A 17,856-nucleotide genomic window follows, 5' to 3' on the forward strand; every position below is an offset into this window, starting at 1 on the left:
GGAAGACAGCAGACCAGGCAGCATCAGAGGAGCAGGAAAAGTTGATGTTTCAGGTCGGGAGACTTCTTCAGAAGGTCTTGACCTGAAACATCAACTTTCCTGCTCCTATGATGCTGCCTGGCCTGCTGTGTTCCTCCAGCTCCACACTGCGTTGTCCTTGATATCAAGGGCAGTCACTTTCACTTCCTCTCTTGAGCTCAGCTCTTTTGTCCACATTTGAACCAAGGTTGTAATTAGATCAGAAGCTAATAGGGCCTCACAAAACCCAAACTGAGTATCAGTGAGCACTTTATTGCTGAGTAAAATGGTATGTGCTGCTTGATAGGACTGCCAATGACACATTCCATCACATGGTTGATAATTGATAGTTGACTGATAGGATAGGAACTGACCAGGTTGTATTTGTCCTGCTTTTTGAGGAGCAGACATACCTGCATAATTTGACACATTGTTGGATAGATACCAGAGTTGTATCTGTTCTGGAACAGCTTATCTTGTGGGCAGCTCATTTCTGAAGAACAAATCCTCATTACTAATGTCAGAATGTCATCAAGGTCCATAGCTTTTGTAGTACCCAGTGCCTTCAACTATTTCTTGATATCATGTGGAGTGAATCAAATTGGTAGAAGACTGGTACCTGTGATGCTGGGAATTCCACTTGACACTCCTGGATGAAATCAGTTGTAAATTCATCAGCCTTGTCTTTTCCACTGATGTACTGGGATTCCCCATTTTTGAGGATGGAGATATTTGTGGAGTCTTCATTCATGACTTTTTGTTGAACACTGGAGTGGAGGATGTGCTGGACTATACGTTTGCAGATTGAACATAGTTCTGTTGTTGTTGATGGCTACAGTATCTCATGGTTGCACAATCTATTTGAAGTCTATTCTATTCAACACAGTGGTAGCACTTCACAATATGGTGGAAAGTATCCTAAATGTGACATTTTGAGATGATGCAGAAGTGATAAGGAGAGACAATATAAACTTAATGGCACAGTCATAAATTGAATAATTGATTATCGAGGTAGAAAAACAGGGCAACTGTGCTGAACCTTCATAACACTCAGGTTAGGACACTGCTAAGGTATGGTGCCAATTCTGGTCACCACAGTTCTGGTCATCACCAATAATTTAGCTGAGAGAACTAAATATAATATCTCAAAATTGGCAGATGACACAAAGCTGGGTGGGGGAAAGGTGAGCTGTGAGGAGGATGCAGAGATGTTGCTGTGTGATTTGGAGAGGCTGAGTGAGTGGGGAAATGCATGGCAGATGCAGTATAATGTGGATAAATGTGAGGTTATCCACTTTGGTAGCAAAAAATAGGAAGGCAGATTATTATATTCATGGCTATAAATTGAGAATGTTCAATGAGACCTGGGTGTCCTCATGCACCAGTCACTGAAAGTAAGTTACAGGTGCAGCAGGCAGTAAACTGCACGCCGGCCTTCACAGCGAGAGGATTCGAGTACAGGAACAAGGATGTCTTGCTGCAATACTTTGCAGTGCAGGGTCATATTTCCTTGAAAGTGGATTTGCAGGTAGATAGGACAGTGAAAAAAGCATTTGGTACGCTTGCCTTTATTGGTCAGTGCATTGAGTAAAGGAATTGGGAGGTCATTTTGCGCTGTACAGGACATTGATTTGACCACTTTTGGAATATTGCATGCAATTCTGGTCTCCATCCTATAGAAAGGATGTTGTGAAAATTGAAAGCGTTCAGAAAAGATTTACAGGATGTTACCAGGGTTGGAGGATTTGAGCTATAGGGAGAGGCTGAATAGGCTGGTGCTATTTTCCCTGGAGCTTCAGAGGCTGAGGGGTGACCTTACAGAAGTTTATAAAATCATGAGGGGCGCGTATAGGTTAAATAGGTAAGGTCTTTTCCCTGGGGTGAGAGAGTCCAAAACTAGAGGGCATAGGTTTAAGATGAGAGGTAAAAGATATAAAAGGGACCTAAGGGGTAACTTTTTCGCACAGAGGGTGGTGAGTATAGAGGAAGTGGTGGAGGCTAGTATGATTACAACATTTAAAAGGCATAGAAAGGGTTTAGAGGGATGTGAGCCAATTGCTGGCAAATGGGACTGGATTTATATAGGAATATCTGGTCGGCATGGACAAGTTGGACCAAAAGGTCTGTTTGCATGCTGTACACCTCTATGACTCTATGTCTCTATAATTATACAGGTTATAGATGAAGCTGCACCTGGAATATTGTTGGCAGTTTTGATCTCCTTATCTGAGGAAGGATGTTCTTGCTATAAAGGAAGTGCAGCAAACATTTACCAAATTGATTAGGATGGCAGGGCTGACGTATGAGGAGAGATTGAGTCGGTTGTACTGCATTCATTGGAGTTCAGAAGAATTTGGGGGGAATCACGTAGAAACCTATAAAATTCGAACATGTCTAAACAGGTTAGATGCAGGAAGAATGTTCCCAATGGTGAGGGAGTCTAGAACTGGAGGTCATTGTTTAAAGATAAGGACAGAGATGAAGAGAACATTTTTTACTCAGAGGGTGGTGATCCTGTTGAATTCACTACCACTGAAAGTAGTCAAGGCCAAAACATTGTATTTACAAGAAGTAGGTGGATATAGCTCTTGTGACTAAAGGCATCACAGAAATGGGTGGAAGGTGGGATTAGGGTATTGACCTCCATGATCAGCCATAATCATATTGAACAGTGGAGCATGCTGGAGGGTCAACAAGGACAGCCCGGGTCCTGGGATGGTATGGCACAAGGAAGGCACAGAAACAGCAGTCCTCTCCCCCTCCTTCTACCTGTTGTGCTCCCTAGGCTCTTCCCACTCCATTGCTTCCACTCCTGTTCTCTCCTGAATTGCAATCTCCCTCCCTCCTCTTCCCAGCATTGGTATCAGCAAACTCAGTCTTTCATGAATGTCATGTTAAATATTGCTGAGTGTTTACTTTTGTACATTGCTATCCAGTACAGCTGGGTGAGTCCAGTGCTGAGCATTCACTACAGTAAAGTGCCCGAAATTAGCAGGAAGGTCTAATAGAACCTCAATTTGTGCACTTAGATGAAACTCCTGTCTACATCAGGCAGCTTTCTGGACACCTATGTCAAAGCCCTGTTTGAAGATTAGCAATGGGAATGGGATAGTATGTTCCATTGTCCAAATTTCATTAGTGTTACCTGATGATGCTTTTATTTCAGATTTCAGGCATATACATTTTTTAAATCTCCACATATTTAAACAGCCCATAGATTATCAGGATGTAATTCAACAACAATTCGTTAAAGCACACAATACTGCAGTTTGTTTCTGCATGGCTTAAATGTAAGTACCATGGCTGTTGAAGAGCCAGCAGTGTAAGAAATGGAGGCTTTACTTATCTGGAATACTGATAATAGTTCTAGGATGTACTATAAACAAGACATCAACTTACTCATTGCTTAAGTTCTAAGTGAAGCAGGTGTACTGTATAAAATAAAAGGCTCTGAAAATTCATGGGGCAATAGATTGGCCTGACTTAGTGAAATAAATTTACAATACAAATCTCCTTATGTTCCCCTTTTGGTAGATGGAATGCTTTAGAGAGCAATAAATCTCAGAGTGCTGTCAGTAAGTTCCTATGCTGAAGGCACATTCAACGCTTATTACTCAAGATGGAGGTGAGATTACATATCTTAGACCAAATCCTGAAAGAAAAACTCCTAGTAACAGCCCTTTGAGACAAGAAAATTACTCTTCCCTGGCCTAATCGTGGCAGCCAGGCCTTAAGAACTAAAAATGCTATCATTTGCTATTTCAGATAATGTTTATTAAAAATGTTGGTAATATTATTCTTTTTCAAAACTTCGTCTCCAAAATACATCATACAATTTGCAATTCCCTTTGATGCATAGAAGTCGTGCTGTGTTATGTAGACATGTGGATCAGGAAAGTCACAAATTCAATCTCTGGGAGCTTTATTTCTTGTATTTCTAAAAGGATGACATGAGGAAACCATTTGGCCTTAACTCATTCGTCTTCACGTAACATTCAACCTGCCCTATTATGGAATCTACGCCACCAGTGCTGGGAATGGGGCCACTAACCTGGGAACTATAAATCCATGACCTGAACTATCATAAAATGCCTCGTTAAGCGCAGTTTCTTTTCAGTGTTATTTTGGTATTTGGACTAATATAGTTACATTGAATGTGTTGCATAATTTAGTGAACAAAATTAATAGGATCAAAGGAAGTGAAATATTCCTGCTAGATACGAGAACTATTTTAATATTAAAATTAGAATATTTCAGTAAGTGATGGTATGAGGCATACAGAGCAGGAAGGTCACCAAGTCAATCCCTGATTTATTCTGAGTTTGCTGCGGTTCCTAGATTCCATACTTAGTTTCTGTGCTATCTCTTTGTTCTGCTTTGGCAGGATGCATGAATATTGCTTTTAATTATCTTCCCATGTCGAAGTCAGTTCCTTTTGAATAACTTGCTGAACGACAGCGAAGTACTATGGATAAGGCGAGGAAGTGGAATCCAGAGGCAGGCCTGAAGTGTGCTGTAAGAAAATGAAACTCATGATGTTGGTGTTAATCTGATCAATGCACAAGCCATCTAAACTAACTAGCCCTCACTATTGATGATGTATCCTTAACTGTCAATTTGTCATCACCAGATTTTACTGCATTGCCCATATTTCTTTCTCTTTTTAGACCATCTGTCAAGATTGAGGATGACTTTTTCCCACTCTGGACCTGTGGGTCCTGAGGTGAGTAGACCCCGTAATGCTGGTTCTACACGCCCTGCTGAAGGTGGAACGGGTGTGTTTGAAGAAGTGAAAGGTTTGTATGCTTAGGTTGTCACATGGTTCTTTTGCCATTTGCGTTGGCCTCCACCTGGGCTTGTCGGAGATCCTTCGATGCTTGCCACATTTGCAGAATCACCTTCACAGCCAACCTGGTGATGGCCACTGAACAGGAACAACAGAATGTCCTGACAAGGTGTTTACCATTAAATCCATCTTAAACAGCCCTTACAAGGAAGCTTGTGGGTTTCTCTACCAGGAAACATCAAGATTAGTTTGACAAGAATGACCAGGTGATGCAGAAGCTACAAAAGCACAAACGCAAGGTGTTTCTGAACTAAAAATACCACTAATTCTCAAGGGAAAGGAAGTGGACCTATAGACAAATGAAGGCTAAGGTCCAACAAAAGAGCTATGATCTGAAGAACAAATGATGAGTGGAAAGAGTGTAGGAAATACAGCAACTCACCAGCATTAATGTTTCGTGTGGATCCCTTTGTGCAGTCAAGACATCTACAGCCCAAGCACCCAATGTCCTATTCCCTTGTAAGCTAAGAATGGATTGGCTTCATCAAGGACAGAGAGGCAGTGAGCACTCATTGGAAGGAGCACTTCAAGGATATCCTCAACCAAGACCCAGCCCTCAATGTGGCTGACCTTGACCACATCTCTCAGCATGCCACCTGCCATCATCTCAACACACTCCCCAGTTCAACATGAGGTTAAAAAATACATCTGACAGCTGTGTCCTCCCCAGAGACCAAACACATACAGAAACTGGGGTCAAGCAAGGCTGCAGCATCACATCAATGCTCCTCTCCGTGTTTCTTACTAAACACTTCACTCCATATCCATTAACTTCCTGTTGGAGTTGGTCTTCTCTACAGGATGAGTAGGCAACCTGAACCTCCAGTCCAGAAGCAGGTCAATCCCAATCTCTGTCATTAAGTTGCAGTGTGTAGATAAAGCTGGCACATGTGCATTCTCAGAGGCCAAGTTTTGGACCATCATTGGTGCATTGATGGAGCTGTATTGAGAGAATAGATTTTAGGCTAAATATCTGGGAAGCAATGTGCCCTATCAGTCTGCTCTTATATAACACTGCCCATCAGCTATCAAGGTCCACAGTGAGCCGCTGAACAATGTACATCAATTCTAATTGCTTCAGAGTGTTCTCTTAGTGAGGACAGGAATTGATAATGAAACTTAATATCACCCCCACCACTGTCTGAAAAACAGTGTTTCGTAACAAAGATCTCAAACTCATGGTCTACAAGGCAGTAGACGTGGTCAATATACAGAAGACACCTCAAATCCCTAGAGAAATATCACCTGTGATGCCTGCACACAATCTTACAAATCTAATGGTGGGATGGTCACTCAAATATCAGTGTCCTCTCTCAAGCCAACATCCCCAATATCGAGGCTCAAGTCACGGTTACTCAAATGCATTTGGTGGACCACATTGTCTAAATGCCTGCCAAAAGATTCCAAATCAAAGGACTCCACTCTGAGCTCCATCATGGCAAATGGTTACCACAAGGTTCAAGAACATGCTTCAAATGTCCTCGACACCTCCCTGAAAAAATTTGACAACTCCACCAGCTTGTGGAAATCTCTGGCACAAGAACAACCAACCTGGAGAAGAAGCATCCACAAAGGTGCCTAATTTTGTTCCTTGGTTGACATTGCAAGTTTTTGTCAAATAGCATGTTCATTTGGAACTTTTCTAGGTCAAGATCGCTAAATAGTTAGTACCTACTTTAAATATAAATTTTTATTTTGATTATTTCTGGCCAGCTGTCTGACCGCTTGGATTCCTGGTCTCTCCATCTGTACCAATCCCCCACAACCCCAACACATTGCTCACTTCCCCATGACTTAAACAAATGATTCAACGTGTTATGGTTTAAGGTGCAGTATTGATCTTGCTAAACTGTTTTCTGTTTAACATGGAAAGCAGTTTGAAGACCCCAAGGGCCAATACTCAATCAAAATCAATTGCAAAAAAGAAATGGAGTTCTGTAATTAGGTCAATCCCTAATCACTGAATCATTTTTGTGTTTTGTATTTAGAAATTCTAGCTGTTTTTTCTTTTGCCCTCAGCATTAGTTAACACCAGGAGCTCTACCCTAATATTGTGATTTAGACTAACGCAGCAAAGTTGGTGATGGCAATGGAGAAGTCAACGGTAGGGGGCGCACCTTCACCAATCGAAACTGCTGTATGATTCCTGGAACTACCGATGCTGTTAGCATGGTATATTTTTATTCCATCTAACGGGGCAGTTTTTTTATACCAGGTTCCTGGAATGTTCAGAGTTAATTCATGTGTGAGCTAAAGCATATGACCAAATATTCCAAGGTGAGTAATTTCAGAAACTATCTTGCATGCCTTCATCTGCAGTTTCCCTGCTCGCCATCCGCAGTCAAACCCACTGTTCTCCTCCCTCTGTGTTCCCTGTTTAGTGCTTTTCCAGCATTAAGCTGGAGGCTACCCATTTGGTTCTTGGAGCACTATGTTACAATGTGGCAAAGGGCTTAGGATAAAAGAAGGAAGATGTGAGGGGAAAGGAAAGATGTGTAGTGGGGACAAAGTGGATGGGGCGAGGAGGTGAGGGAACGGGCTGAAAAGTTGGGGAGGGGGGACAAGCAGAATAGAACAGAAAGACATAAAGAGTAGAGAAAAGAATAGAGGAAGAACCAGCAACGTGAAGATGATGAGACAAAAGCTGAGAAGCTTTATGTTGTGAGCGACAAATAACAAGACAAAACGAAGCTTATTTTTCAAGGTACTAATTAATAAGGCACCAGATTTCTGATAACACAACCCCGTTTTTAAACTTCCTCCGCCAGAAATTATAACTGCCGCTCTTTCCAGGCAGAAAGGACTGATTGGTACTGGGCTGTGATTTAAATAGTCTTCATGTGTAATGTTACAATGCAGCGAGAGTGACTTCTGGTCCGCTGCGTGCACCCAAGACATTTTTTTTTCAACTGCGGTTGATTGTAGGAACATTGACAATTTTTTTTTGTGCGCTTTCCATCGCCAAGGGGTTCGGAGCAATTGGGTGATCGGAGATATGGGAGCAACCATGATGGTTCCCTGGTCTGGATGCGGTAATTCCACTCAGGAATTAGACCCCACCGGAACCTCTCGTGTTGATAAATGATTGTCAAAAAGTAACCGAAGTTGAGAAGCAGTTACCAAGGAATTAACAGCCCAATGTAGCCTGTGGCAGCTAATCGAGGCTTTAAATCTGGACAGGCTGTCGATTTTCAATTTACAAACATTCAGAAGTGTTGTGACATTATTATTTTGTATTTGTTCGCAGCGACACCATATCCTTTTTTTTATATTCCGGATGGAACGTGCGGTCTTTTCAATTTATGGTCACCGGGGTGCAGTTGAGCAGAAAGTAATTATACCGCTAGTTGAAGCAGACAGGATCTGAGTGTGTAGATACGTCTGGATCCGAGCAGATGTTTAGCCGTTTTCTCCCACTTACAAGAAAGAACAGATACGATGGGGCGGGGAGATTGCTCATCGTCTTCTGCCACCTATTTTTACGACTGGTAATAAACGTGCACAAGTTGGAAAATCCTTGTGTGCACCTGTCCCACAGGGAGATTTGCTAAACAAACTTCGATCCGAGACATGGCTACGGGGCGAGGGGATAATAACAGCTATAGAGTTTGAGAGCTTCAGGCTGAACTGGAGGGACGGGGAAAGGTAAAACTTCGCTATAACGTTTGACTGCACGAAGACTAAATACTTAATTGTTGTCCCCAATGTTCTTCCGATGCCATAAACCAGACAATTATAGCAAGGCTGTCAGATTGTCGTTAATTCAAATTAAATCAAAGTACCTCCGAAAATTAGCTACATGGTTGTTTGCGCTGAAGTGGATAGCTGGGAATAAATGGGGCGTGACCAGCTCAACCACTTTTTAAATCGATTTCTTTTAAAAAAGATATTATTAGCCTTGACTTTATTCCCAACAATTTAGTCATATTCTTTTTAGTATGCTCACAGCCATATTCTAAAACCTATTAGTTCTCCCACGTTTTCTTACCTAAGTCCTGCTTTGACATTTTCCGGGAGTAAAATTCTGAGGGTACCATTCACAAGGTAAAACTAAAACTTACATTAAAAGTAATAGTCAACTCTGAAAACTGATTTTTTCATTACCTCTTTAAAATATGCTACAGAACAACATAACATCTGAGAAATGTGGATTCTGCAAATGTCTTTCAAACATTTGACTGCTTCTCAAACTACATCCTGGCTTTGAATTTCTCATCTTCTTCCTTAATTTGCTCCATGTATTTCACCATTTGGATAATCCCTTCCAATCCTTTACCCTCACTGAACTCTGCATTTCCTCCAATTCTGTTCTGATGGGTAGACTCCACTTTGCTTGCCTTCCGTTACTGCCAGTTGGCAGATGTGTCTTCAGTTGCTTAGGTACAAAGCTTTGGGGTTCCCTTTCTTAAGTCTCTGTCTCTTCAGATTTCCTTCCTTCTAGTCCCTGAAGCCTTTTTTCTTAAAAATAATCACAATTCAATGACTAAACGTAGGAAGTAATGTTTCAATAATATATATAATCACCATTCATGTGCTATGTATACTACTCAGTTTAGGAGGCAACTTTGATCAATCTTCGATTTATTATTGGCTGTGATTAGAGATTGCCAGTTTAGATACTAACTACTATTGTGATTCAGGGTCAATGATTTAGATTCACGGGTAAGGCTGATAGGCGTTCATTTCTACATTTTTGGCTCTACTTCTTTGTCTTCTGGGCCCCTCTCCTGTGAATACCATGACTTGCTGGTTAAAATTCCATACACTCCATTAGCCTTCAATGGTTTACTCAATGGTTGTATGAGAATCCAGGCGGTTACAGTGAGATATAGGACCAAGCTTCTGTTTCCTAATCCTAAATTCAGTTGTAATGATTTCAGTAATGCAGGTACGAATAACCAACAATGTAGAATGGAGATCTAATCGGGAGCTGTCCTTGACAATAACTCACTGGCGAATGAATGGAAGGTAAGGTGTATACTGACCCATTGAAGATGTGTTGCAATTCTGTGCCTGTCCACCAGGTGTCTGTATAATCTTACCTTCAAACATTGGGCTGAATCTTACATTTCACAGTTAGCCTAAAAATGTATTTAGTTTTTTTAAAGGTTTTTCACCGTGAGGACCCTAGGGATTTTTTTTCACCGTATCTCACCAAACCAGCTTCATTAATGATCAAAACCCCATCCATGACATCCCTAACTTCAGATTTCTCGCCTCATTTTACCACTGGTCATCCTTGGAACAACTCACCACTGGTGGGATATCCTGAAATTAACCACACCCCTTGCATCCTTCCCCACTCACTCTTGCCTACCTCAACTCCCAACACTACTAACTCTGCATGGTCTCTGCCCTGCTACTTACCCACTCAAGACAATTGCCCAACCTGTATCAAAAATAATAGCTTGGCACCCACCTTTATGTCCCATAATACATGCATCTTTCTCTCATTCCAGGAGGAAAATAGCCCACAATAAAGATGAAAGAGTCATGACATTTCAGTTGACTGCAACTCTGACAATGCTACAGGAACAGCTTGACAACAAATATCCAGGACTAAATAGCCCTCTTGATTGAAACCACACCCATAAACCTCCACTCCCTCTACCACCGATGCTTTGTTTTATTCACTCACAGGATGAGGGCATCGTTGGCCAGGCAGCATTTATTGCCCATCCCTAATTGCCCAGAGGGCAGTTAAGAGTCTACCACATTGCCGTGGGTCTGAAGTCACATGTTGGCCAGACCAGATAAGGACAGCAGATTTCCTACCATAAAGGACATTAGTGAACCAGGTGGGTTTCCTCTGACAATCGGCAATGGATTCACAGTCATCATTAGACTGTCAGTTCCAGATATTTATTGAATTCAAATTCCACCATCTGCCATGGCAGGATTCAAATCTGGGTCCCTAGAACATTAACTAGGTCTCTGGGTTAACAATCCAGCGATAATACCGCTAGGCCATCACCTTCCTCATTCTCAGTAGCAGCAGTGCATACCATTTACAAAATGCACTGAGGAAATTTACCAAGGCTCCTTAGACATCACCTTCCAAACCCATGACCTCAACCATTTAGAAGATTAAGGGCAGCAGATACGTGAGAACGCCAGTACCTTCAAGTTCCCCTGCAAGCCACTCACCATCCTGACTTGGAAATATATCGCCATTCCTTCAGTGTCACTAGGTCAAAATCGTGGTGCTCCCTCATTAATGGTTGAGTGTACCTACATAGACTAAATGGGGAGGAGGAGTAATGTGCACTATGCACAGGTGAGCTCTATATAAAAAAAAACAACAAAAACCCAAAAACACCACTTAGCACAGCTTCCAAAGCACTTTCTGGGGAAGTTCCAAAAATACCAAAATTGGTGGTATAGTGGACAGTGAAGAAGTTTATCTAAGATTACAATGAGATCTTGATCACATGGGTCAATGGGCTGATGAGTGACAGATGGAGTTTAATGTGGATAAGTGCAAGGTATTGCATTTTGGTAAAACAAACAAGGGCAGGGTTATACAATTAATGGTAGGGTCCTGGGCAGTGTTGTAGAACAGAGAGTACTAGGGGTTTGCGTCCATAGTTCTTTGCAATTTGCATCACAGGCAGAGCAGGATGGCTAGGAAGACATTTAGCGCTTGCCTTCATTTCTCAAACCTTTGAGTATAGGAGTTGGAGCATCATGTCGAGGTTGTACAGCACATTGGTGAGGCCTCTTCTGCAGTACTGTGTGCAGTTCTGGTCATCCTGCTATAGGAAGGATATTATTAAATTGGAGAAGGTTTAGAAAAGATTTACCAGGAGGTTGCTGGGAATGGAAGGTTTGTGTTATAACATAGGCTGGGACTTTTTTCACTTGAACATAAGAGGTTAATGGATGACCTTATAGAGGGTTATAAAATCATGAGGGGCATAGATAAGGTGAATGGCAAGGGTCTTTTCCCTGGGGTGGGGGAGTTCAAAAGAAGGGGACATATTTTTATGGTGACAGGGAAAAGATTTATAAAGCTTATGTTACAGTTGTATAGGACTTTGGTTCATGTTACAGTTGTATAGGACTTTGGTTCGACCACATTTGGAATACTGCATACAGTTGTGGTCGCCACATTACCAAAAGGATGTGGATGCTTTGGAGAGGGTGCAGAGGAGGTTCACCAGGATGTTGCCTGGTATGGAGGGTGCTAGCTATGAAGAGAGGTTGAGTAGATGAGGATTATTTACATTAGAAAGATGGAGGTTGAGGGGGGACCTGATTGAGGTCTACAAAATCATGAGAGGTATAGACAGGGTGGATAGCAAGAAGCTTTTTCCCAGAGTGGGGGACTCGATTACTAGGGGTCACAATTTCACGGTGAGAGGGGAAAAGTTTAAGGGAGATATGCGTGGAAAGTTCATTATGCAGAGGGTGGTGGGTGCCTGCAACGCATTGCCAGCGGAGGTGGTAGAGGCAGGCACAATAGCGTCATTTAAGATGTATCTAGACAGATACATGAATGGGCAGGGAGCAGAGGGATAGAGATCCTTGGAAAATAGGTGACAGGTTTAGATAGAGGATCTGGATCGGCGCAGGCTTGGAGGGCCGAAGGGCCTGTTCCTGTGCTGTAATTTTCTTTGTTCTTATGAGCGGCAACCTTTTTTACACAGAGAATGGTTCGAGTGTGGAATGAACTACCACAGAAAGTGGTGGATGCAGGTACAGTTACAAATTCAAAGGACATTTGGGTAAGTACATGAATAGGAAAGTTTTGGAGGGAAATGGGCCAAACACAGGCAAGTGGGACGAGTTTAGTCTGAGAACATGGTGAATGACTCTATAATTCTAAAATAATAATTCCACAGGGAAATTTGTTTGCAGTTACCAAGCCTGTGGCAGTTTTCTATCAGAATATCCTGAAAATTGCACTAAACAGCCTGTAACATCATGGGCTGAATTGTTTTTTTGCATAACTGCAGGTTGCAGTGAGTCTTTTGGAGGGATTTTCACCACGAGAGCCAGCAGGATTTCTTGCCATATCTTAACAACCGTGCCTCATAACTGCCTCCATTATCCCAATGGTGTCCCTTACATTTAATTCTATCCCCACCTTACCATTTGCCATTCCTGTAATAACTTACCACTCATCAGATATCCAATGAAAGACTGACATTCCTTGTACCCACGCTATCATTAAAAGCTCACTGTACACCCAGACAAGTGTTGACAACCTGGCCTTGCCCATCACTGGAAATGTAACAGCAGTGCAGCCACCAAGCCACATTACTTGCATTCCCTGGCACATATGACATACCTTTTTTGTCGTTTTCTCATCAGGCCAGCTTACTTGTCTGTATCTACATTCAGTCTAACCATCCTCTCAATGGGCGATTTGTGACAGACAATGTTCACTGGGCACTCACATCTTGTCATTGTCCAGCAGGAGAACATCACATGCAGGCAAAGCAACTGAGCAATTCCAAAGATGATCTCATTTTTACAGCCAACAAAAAGAAACACAAACAAGACCAACATTCTCCCTCACAATGCAAGCCAAATACTGGCGTGATGATCAAAGACTATTCCACAGTCCGTGATGGTCAGCCACACTGACCAATGGAATCAGGTGTCAATCAGGTTCTGTCTGGTTTGTAGTGCCCAATGCAGCTGACCCTTGGCATCGGCCCTGCTATTTTCCAGGTGTGCTTTGCATCTAGAGAATGACAGGTGATGGCAGGGAACACAGCTTGCTGTGACCACCTTCAGTATCAGGTTCCACCTCGTTGCCCTAACCCTACCCCCTGACCATTGCGTTTGCAGCTCCCTGACTGATGATACACAATTCCCCTGCCTGCTGATGCTAGTCTGACAGAACAGACCGCTGCCCACTCCCCGGACTGTAGCCAGACATATCCCAAGACCATAAGCAGCCCTAGTGAATAACTGAGCATGCTCAAGTCCCTGGACTTAGAGCAGACTTTAGGAATGACTCACAGTACCAGGATCCCCTGACAGACAGTGTCTACCTGCCCTTGACTGAAGGGAAGACTAGCCCCCACCCAGTTACCAACGTGACCATTTGGTTGAATGAACAATAATGCACAATGTGTTTGCTGTGCAGGTAGCTGGCAAATGCTGCAGAGTTTACATTGAAGTCTTGGGGTGCCATAAAGCAAAGTGTCCAAGCACCCCCAAACCCAAGGCAGATGCATACATACTAGCAGTTTCTCTGTGTGTCTGCACTAAAGAGCACCTCAATGTAACAGTAGTGACAGTTTTAGGCTCTGCCTGAAGAACCAGTGTGCTAACAGACATGGCATGGCAAGGCAATGGCATGGATGCTGCAAACCTGCAGGTAGACATGCTAAGAGCAAGCTGAACTTTGATACTGATTTGGACATATATTTTGTTATCTCCCACATAAATTTCCAGCCCATATGTCTGATGAACTTTGTCATGTGGGTTGTGCACCAGGGGATGTAAATATCACAATTAGTTTAGGCACTTCAGGTTACAATTTATCAAAATAGTCATACACCTTCAAAAGCCTGAGTTGTTTTAAAATGTAAGCAATCAGCGACAGTAGTTATCTATTAAAATGATTGGTTATGCTAAATGACTAGGCAAAATTTACCCTTTGATACAGTAACAAGTTACATTTCTACAGTGTGCATCCTAAGATGAATAATCTTCTTATCCCAGAGGTCATGTCCACCCTTAGGATGGAATCTTATAGAGGTCTGAGTGACATGGGCCATGGAGTGATTTGTGGTAGACTGAAATGAGAAGTCCAGCGAGAAATATCTCAATGTCAAGGGAAGCTTGCTGCATCTTTTATGGTTATGCCATGCAGTGAGGTGGGTTTGTCCTAGGCAGCAGTGGGTTGCCATTTGAAAGGGAATATTGCTTGTTAAACACCTTGTCAATGCTACAACTCAGCTCATTAATAGTCAGCTTCCAATATTACCATAATAATGATAAGCTAGATGTTGAGAATTCTCAAAATGGAAGACATCACGGGTACCTTGCAAATTTGGCTCACCTCAGAGTGAGCCAAATCCATGGGCACAAGCAGCATGAACCCTTTATTGACATTGGCATCCAACACCTGCCAATCTGTCATGACCATCACAGCACCGCTCTGATCCATTTGCAGGCTGCTCAGGAAGTACAGACTTACAATGCAGGGCACACCAGCAAATATCATTGAGATGCTGCCACAGGTACACCTTACATGCAGAAGCAGGCACCCAGCTTACAGACTGAACCAGCCTGTATTTCAGGGCTCCGAGCTTGCTCTCTTAGCACTCAGTCACTTAGCACTTAGCTGCTTCCTCACTGCATTCGTGTCTTGCCTTGCCTTACATTTGGCTCTGGATGATCATGCTGATGCATTCTTTTGCACACAGCCAGGTTACTTGTTATGCTTGTCAGGACAGATCTCTCAGGACGGTGGAGGGAATGTCTTGCTGTACATCGCACCAAGGAGTCAATATAACACTTGTAGCATGTACCAGCTTCCTGTGCACAAACACACTCCAGATGGTCATGTCAGAAACTAGGTGGAGGCTAGTCCTCACTCCAGTCAAGTGTGTGTCAGGGGATAGGGAGAACGGCTGCCTCCACAGGGGTAACACAGTGAGCAGGGATGTTACATGCAGAAGGGATGCTGGTCTTTCAGTAGATATCCAATAAGTAGTGAGTTGTTCCAGGAACAGCACGTGGTAAAGTGGGAATAGAATTAGACATGAGGGATGCTATAGGAGTGAGGGAGGTTGTTAATGAGGCATGTTTGGTAAGAAATTGTGAGAAACCTTGTTATGCGTCGCAGTTGAAATCCCTCCAAAAAACTCCACACAACTCGCATTTAGCCAGAGAAGCGCAAGGTTCAGCCCTTAAAATATCTTACATTCACCTGAATTGGTTAACAGCACTTCATTTTAAAAACAACAAAAACAAGGCAGTACTCTTTAAACATTAAGGTACAAAATTATAATTTTATGTTCAATGGAGCTCGAACCCAAAATCTTTATGAATAGTTTTACTTATGAGTGTGTTGCCAGCATTGAGGAAAGATGGGGTAGGCAGTGGCTGTTTTCTTTAGAACAAATTAGGTTAAGGGGAAATTGGATTGTGGTGAATGAGTTAAGAGAATTCTAGATTAAATGTCTATTTCTCTTAATAGAGAGTTCATTAACAAGATGGAAAATGGAATGTAATAAGCAAAAAGATTAGAGCTCAGTTATCTAATGTAGCTTGAATATATTTAATGGTTCAGCCTCAACAGCCCTCTGTGGTAAAGAATTTCACAGATTCGCTACCTGCTGAGAGAAAAAGTTCCTACTCATCCCTACCTTAAATATGCAACCCCTCATTCTGAGATTATGACCTCTGGTCCTCGAGCTTCCCACAAGGGGAAACTGCCTCTTTGCATCTACCCTGACAGGACCCCTAAGAATCTTAAATGTTTCAATAAAGTCACCTCTCTTTCGTCTAAATTCCAATGTATATAGGTCCAATCTACTCAATCAGAGATAGTAGGAACTGCCGATGCTGGAGTCTGAGATAACAAGGTGAGGAGCTGTTCATCCAGCTCCACACCTTGTTATTCCAATCTACTCAACGTCTCCTCATCAGACAGTTCCTCTGTTCCTGAAATCATCATAGTGATCCTTCTCTGGACTGCCTCAAATGCAAGCATACCTTTCCTTCATTAAGGCACCCAAAATTGTTCACAGCATTCCAGCTGTGGTATGACTAGTGCCCTGTATAACTTTAACAAAACCTCCCTAATTTTATACTCCATTCCTTTTGAAATGAAGACCAACATTCCATTTGCCTTCCTTTTAACGTGCTGAACTTTGATGCTTATTTTTTCATTAAGATCTTCTTTTTCACTGAAGAGTCTTCAGGACAATCCATAGCTAACAATCTGCTCTAAAAAGTCTGCTCACATTCCTACAGCTGTGACAAATCAGCAATGGCAGCAATGTGCAATATTCTCAAATAATGAACAGTATTCTAAACAAAATATCCCCCTACATTCTAAAATAAATTCCCAACATAAATGAACGCTTTAATTTTTTCCAGGATCTGAATGCACATCTTTGTAAAAAAATTAATCATCTTTTCCTTGAACCATACCATATTATTGCGCCAAGTTTCAGTAAAATACTTCTATTCGTATTTGGGATATATTGTTTACAGATCAACAGAAAAATAGATGAACAAACAAGGACTAAAATATTATTTCTGCTCAGGTTCTATGGCTGACAATAAGGTGTGTGAAACCACAAGAATGATGGTAAAACACAAGATAGGCATCTTCAAGCAGTGCTTCAGATACATTTATAGGAACATATTCCAATAAAGTCTACCAATAATTTCCTGGATCATCATCATCTATTGTGCGTTGCACAATTTTTAATGTAATGAGGCACAAGCATGGAGTGGGTGGAGGAGCAGGCAACACAAGCAAGTCAGGAGATGATCGTGGGCAGAAACAATTTTGAAGACTGCTACAACCATAAACCAGGCTCTCATAGTTGAAACTTTTGGATAAGTATATGTTCCACACAAAGCATCAGCACTCATCTCTGTGGCTTCACCATATAGCTATGCTCTCACTTACATTGCTGCATCTGCACCAACTTGGATGAAATTTGTTTGTCTGTGTTAAATGATTATATAATATCATATCAAGAACACTCCTTGAATACAATTAAAATGAAATTAGCCATATTTTAATGACATAAAAATAGAGTATGTCTGAAGTGTACATTGCCATGACACGAATAAGTGAGATGTTTGATTGTTCTCTATGTGAGCATCTTAGAAACTGTATTTCTCTGATTGGAATTGTACATAGAAAAGTTGCTGACCTTATCATGTCTGTATTTGCAGGGGCAGACCTTGTACTGAACATTATTTTGTGCATATTGATAGTTATTTGTGTGCAGAGGCACCAGATTTCTGAGCGATAGCAGCTTCATCGATGGCACCTCCAGCCATAC

At 42.0% G+C, this 17,856-nt stretch overlaps 1 protein-coding gene across 2 annotated transcripts in view; it reads left to right on the forward strand.

Moving 5' to 3' along the window:
* Positions 1-8,305: 8,305 nt before the first annotated feature.
* The window catches only part of lnx2b (ligand of numb-protein X 2b), a 75,284-nt gene continuing 65,733 nt past the window's right edge, over positions 8,306-17,856 (forward strand). The window contains exons 1-2 of one of the 2 annotated variants that reach the window (XM_048605070.1): positions 8,306-8,509; positions 9,745-9,832. In XM_048605070.1, coding sequence (XP_048461027.1) covers positions 9,747-9,832 — 86 coding nt within the window. In that variant the 5' untranslated portion in view covers positions 8,306-8,509; positions 9,745-9,746. The remainder of the gene's footprint in view (positions 8,510-9,744; positions 9,833-17,856) is intronic. The other variant, XM_048605074.1, reaches the window with a different exon arrangement.

This window comes from Rhincodon typus, chromosome 14 (genome assembly GCF_021869965.1).
Source record: "Rhincodon typus isolate 14 chromosome 14, sRhiTyp1.1, whole genome shotgun sequence".
NCBI classification, from domain to species: Eukaryota; Metazoa; Chordata; class Chondrichthyes; order Orectolobiformes; family Rhincodontidae; genus Rhincodon; species Rhincodon typus.